This window comes from Cynara cardunculus (assembly GCF_001531365.2).
Source record: "Cynara cardunculus var. scolymus isolate 2C chromosome LG 13, CcrdV1, whole genome shotgun sequence".
Lineage (NCBI taxonomy): Eukaryota > Viridiplantae > Streptophyta > Magnoliopsida > Asterales > Asteraceae > Cynara > Cynara cardunculus.
This window is the reverse complement of record NC_037540.1, coordinates 3,489,199-3,495,042: the sequence shown is the minus strand read 5'-3', so window position 1 is coordinate 3,495,042 and position 5,844 is coordinate 3,489,199. Positions and strand designations below refer to the sequence as shown.

Here is a 5,844-nt window from a genome sequence, read left to right as displayed (position 1 = left end):
CAAAACCGAATGATTGATCTAAACCAAAACGATTTCGGGTTATTCTGGTTTTCGATATAATGGTTTGGTTAATCCCTTATTTGGTTCAGTTTTCGGTTACCTTTTTTACTATTTTGGTTAAACCAAACAACACATTATACTAGTATTTTACATACTTTACTTCTAGATGAAATGGTTTGAACATACAGAAAGAACAAACTACTAAAAGAGGGAGTCTGAAAGACCAATCTAGAGGCTTATATATGATCCCATAACCTCCATCGAACAACCCATGACTCATCTCTTTTGTTTTATCTAGATTGTCCACATAAGTGACACAAATCAAATAAAAAGACAACATTTTGTAGGCAACAAATTACAGTTTGGAGCAATAAACAATTTTCTAAGAAATTAAGGTTTGAAGCAATAAGCAATTTGTAAGCAAATGGCCAATAAAAGCAATTAGGATGAAGGGTTTGAGAAATACCAGAAGAAATATGATTAGGGTTTAAGATTGTGATGAGATACAAGATGAGAGATGTTTTCCGGCCCAATTTGCAACCAAAGAGTATCTGAGAAAATCACAAATTTACAAAAAAAATCCATTAGGGTTTCTAGAATCGCTAGATAACATACTAGAAGAGACTAGTCAATACCTGAACAAGGGTCGCTGTTCGCAGGAGGCTAGAGTGGAGTGAAAAGGTTGACAATGTAAACCGGGTATAAGTGAAACATACACATTGTAAAACGAATATATGATTTTGTTGTAATGTGTTATTTAAACTTAAACACAAAAATATTATTTTATTTATTATAAACGATAGGGTTTCAAAAAACGGAGAAAGGGAAAAAAATACAACAATTTCTATAAAGATGCTACAAACAATAAAAAGAATATTAGATATTACCGACCATGTCTAATCGAATACCAGTGTCCCATTGAATCTGAATAGAGGACTTTGAATCACTTACGATCTCAAACGTCTTTTTATTTAGAAATTCCTCGTCCCAAAAATTTGAAAGGTATGTTGCATCTTTCAATATTGAATCATCACCTTGATTTCTCCCGGGAACAAGTTCAACTATCAAATCATAATTAGTCTGTAAGGAAAATGAAAGGGTAGTGTGGGTTGAATTCCACCATGAGGTGTTCCTCAATGAACCAAAGGATATATAGCACATTGCTATTGCTGCTGCTGCTGCTGCTGCTGCTGTCCTACTTTCTTCTTCTTCATCATCATCATCATCATCATGATGGTCAGGTTTGTCTAAAACACCATCTCCATTTTCCATACCCAATACATCCTTGATAACAATGACTTCTTCCATGTTCCCATTCAAACTCTTAATGGATATTAAGAATCCACAGAATTCGCTGTACCAATTCCACGGAAGTTGTAACGTAAATGTTTCCCGTGCAAAGCCTCTTATTGGAACATAACAATTTTCAATTAGGATACTAATAAAGTAGTCTTCAATAGCATTTCCCTGTCATGATGAATATTATTAGTATCATAATTCTATACAAATTAATATTGAAATTCAACAAAATATATACCTGAAGCATGGATTCCAATATCCTCTCGCCATTACAATTTCTTGTTGAAAGTGATACTTTCCACAACCATTTAAGATGGTTTGTTGGAAAATCTCCAATTTTAAGTGACGTGCACCCGTTTGCAATGAGAATAGATATGCTTGATGGGAGATCCGGTAATTCCACAAGGTTATAGCAATCAGAAAGGTCGATGAATTTAAGACGAGGAAGTTGCGAGAGGCTGGGATGCAGTCGTGAAAACTTATTACGGCTTAGGTCTAATACTTGTAGGTTGGATAACTCCTCCCAAAAAACAGAGATGTCTTCATCTACCAAATTGCACCCTCCAAGACTCAACCTTCTTAAAAAACATGGGAAGCGAAGAAATTCATTCACTGCTCCTTCTGTTGGTATGTTCTTAAGTTGAACACAACTGTCAAGACAAAGCAATTGCAGATGTTTTAAGAGATGGAAGTTGTGTTCAATACTCAGTAGATATTTACACCGCCTCAAATCAAGAGAAACAAGGTTGTTACAGTATTGTCCAATTGATGAGGGTACAATTTCTATCCCACTTCCTCTCAAACTAAGCTCTACCAAGTTGTCCATGCTGGTTTGGAACTCTGGGAACTTACAAAGATTATAGCAATGAGAGAGTATAAGAGTCTCCAACTTTTTCATTCGGAAGATGGGTGGAAACAGTTCAAGGCTTGTACAATATTCCATGGCCAAGAAAATAAGCCTTTCATGATATCCAATTGATGGATGTATCTCTTTTAAACTGCTACAACTGTTGAGAACCAACCTTTCAAGACATGGAAGTCCATCAAAATCCGGTGTCCTGACTAGCTTTGTGGAACCAGTGAGGTCCAACACTTTCAAATTTGGTAGATGCTGTTGTATACAATAGCACACGAGTCAATTATATCAATGTATTCTTTAATATCATATATAGAGTGTATATATGATAACTAACACAAATTAATTATATTTTCCATAAACAAATTAAAACGAGCCATGGATCAGATTAGGGTCAACACCCTTGTTCTCTTCCGCTTTTTGCAACACATTTATAACATATACAATCAGCTGAATATAAAAATCACAGCAAAATCGTTTTTTAATATAAAAAGGAATTAATGTTTAAAATCACACATACATTAATGATCAGGTGCTTTAATTCGTCATAACAAATTTGATCAAAATTGAACTTTTCCCATGGTTGATTACTTAATTGTGTTTCTCTTCTAAATGCTAATTAGTTAAGAGTTTGACATGCATAGGGTCACCTAATGACACCGATATTCAATCATATCAATATTACTACTTATGATTTATTAGTCTGTAAATTAGTTAGATTTATGACTAATTATCATCCCTTAATTAATTAGAGAAACAATAAGAATTACCTTATAACCCTCCCAAAGTTGCTCTACCAAGCTCCATCTCAATTGTAGACAACAAAGCTCCATTGGTTGAAATTCTCTTGGCAATGAAGTTGCTGTATATTCATACCAATAAAACCACCGAAGTTTCTTCATGTTACCAACAACCTCAGGAAAACTAGGAGGAACCTCTTCTTTCCGCCAAAACCGAGCTTGTAATGCTTTAATCCTGTCATTTTCCTATGATAAAGGAACAAAACGATTATAGTGTTCAGTTAGACCACATATCTTTATATAACATATATACAAACAAAGCTCCCTCCAACATTACCTTCATTGCATCCATACCACATATTTTTACAATATCTCCGTAATGCCAAACCCTGCTGTGTAATTCAGGATTTTTAGGATTTTCTCCTCTAACAATGTAATGTCCCATTTCTTGTATCAGATCATGCATATCAAACGTTCCTTCTTTTGACACAGTTATGAGAGACTTTTGTGTCAACACCTTTACCCCTATGATAGGGTGAAAACCACAAGCATCAAGTATCTCCATTGTCTCATCTTTCCTTTTTCCCCTAAAAAAACATGCAATATCTAGGAACAACTCTTTCTCCGTGGGTTTAAGTCCATCGTAGCTAATTTTTAGCTTTTCTACAATATCACTATCCGGGATCTCTTTTAGTCTGGCCAATGCACTCATGCACTCACTCATGTCTTTGTCACATAGAAAAGAACCTAGAACTTTAAGTGCTAACGGGAGCCCACCAGCATAAGAGACTACATCTTTTGAAAGCATCTCATAATCTTCTATGGGTCTATGATTGCCAGGTGCATGCTTGTAATAGAGCTTAATAGCCTCATCATCATTTAACAAGCTGATATTGAATATCACGTTTACTTTGCGAGCATTTAACAAATGATTATCTCTTGTTGTGACTATTATTCGGCTTCCTTTACCAAACCAAGCATCTGATCCAGCCAACTCCTTTAGCTGGTCAGCATGATCCACATCATCAAGAACCATCAACACCTTTTTACGGCGGAACCTACTCTTTATCAAGCTTCCTACATCTCCAACTACTTCCTCTGTTTTTAGTTTCAAAACAAGTGAGAGAATTTTTTTTTGCAATTTTGGCAAACCATGTTTTCTAGATTCTTCCCGAACATCGTTTAGAAAGCAGGAACCATCAAAGTTGCTAGAGATTTCATCATAAAGAGCAGATGCAAGAGTAGTCTTGCCACCACCCCCAAGCCCCCATATGCCTACCATCAGTACACCATCTGATTCCATTTCCATCTTAGATTTCAGATTTTGAAGGCGAGCCTTCATTCCAATCAAGTCTTCATTGTCAATTGAAATTGCCGCAGCCAATCTAATTGAAATGGCGTCAACAACTTGTTTGATGAATATCGTCTCGGGCCTGGACATTGGATATACAAGGATAATTACCAGATGCTCTAACCAAAGGTATTTGGCCTAGCGGCATTCAAATCTTAGGCCTCTTAGGAGGTTTGGAGGGTGTGTGATTTTATTTGTTACATTTGTTGGCAGATAAATATTACATATTTAGAAAAACAGTTGCTCCAGTTGAGAAAAGAGGTAATCTGTTCTCCCACAAATACAGATTTTTTAATGGAGTTATATATAGTTACAAATATAATTGTGTGGTAGAGTACAAACACTTGAAGCATAAATTTTTGAAGAAAACAAAGAATAAGATTACCCATCGGCGACGTATCCAGATAGGTTCCCTGCATCCACAAGTGCTTTTCTCCAAGATTCAACGTTTTTGTTCTCCAACTCATGTTTTGCTAGTGCTTCTCCATATTTCCCCTCACGTTTTCGGACTTCAGAGGGATCGATGTGATAGAATATGGGCATAACAATCAGGCCCATCTCATCCTTGCATTTCATAATATGAGCAAGTTCTTGCAAGCACCAAGAAGAATCAGCATAGTTTTCGGAGAATACAATGACAGCAATCTGTGATTCTTCAATAGCCTTCAAAAGTGATGGTCCGATGGTTTCGCCCCGGGAAAGTGTTTGGTCATCCTTGTAGGCGTAGATTCCTTCTTGTACAAATACAGAATAGAGATGATCCACGAAGGTGGTGCGAGTGTCCGTTCCTCTAAAACTGAGAAAAACATCATGATTCCACGATTCAGAAGATGAGGATGCCATTGAAAGGTTTACTTGTTTAGAATGGGTACTACAAGAAGGTTGAAGAAGCAGAATGGATTTGATTTAATTTAAGAAAAAATTCCCATGTCAGTCTGGATGGAGGCTCTTCTTTGGAAACTAATGGGTTAGGGATGGAAAGCTCTTTATCGTTCAGTGGGCAAAAGCTTCAACCGGGTAATGATATTGCCCCTTGTGTAAAGTTTTATTTGAAAAGGTTGACATCTTGCTAAAAGGTGGAAGTGAAGTCAAAAAGTTGGGTTGGAAAGTGGTGAAAAGGTGACATGTTGGGTGATGCTTCTCCCTCTAGACCGCTGGTCTTTGACATGAAGGACAATGCCTCCTCTAGCTTTGTTGATGGTCCAACAGACAATTCCTTCATGCATTCGGCAGCGGCTGAAAGTAGTAATGATAAATCTAGTGATGTTTTTGAAGGAGTTGCTGGCCCTCTCGACGCGTTGACTGGACTGCCAAACAAAACCAACGGCCCATCTTCTCCTAAGCCCATCCAGACCGTTGGCTCTTCTCTCTTGGGCCGAAGCAGTTTGAATTTCTTGCCTGAGCCCATTCGGTTGTTCATGTTGCTGCCGTTGGATCTTTAACCAATATGGCACCTGTGGAGAAGTTGAATATTGTCCAGGCCCAGGGTCCTTCTGCCTCTGAGCCCACTCTAAACGGTGTTGAAAAATGGGTTATGCAACAGTCGTCCCAGGTTAGTAGTTTAATGAACCCTCCTACTCCTCCTACTAACACTCTTG

The 5,844-nt window shown here is 37.3% G+C and overlaps 1 protein-coding gene across 1 annotated transcript; it reads right to left on the bottom strand.

Moving 5' to 3' along the window:
• Positions 1-876: 876 nt before the first annotated feature.
• On the bottom strand, positions 877-5,089 carry LOC112524315 (TMV resistance protein N-like). Its single transcript, XM_025134092.1, has 6 exons — positions 4,632-5,089; positions 3,233-4,328; positions 2,926-3,141; positions 1,538-2,410; positions 1,275-1,467; positions 877-1,061 (listed from the first exon to the last, which is right to left on the bottom strand). The coding sequence occupies exons 1-6, from the start codon at positions 5,087-5,089 to the stop codon at positions 877-879; spliced, it is 3,021 nt and encodes a 1,006-aa protein (XP_024989860.1).
• Between the last annotated feature and the right edge of the window lie 755 nt (positions 5,090-5,844).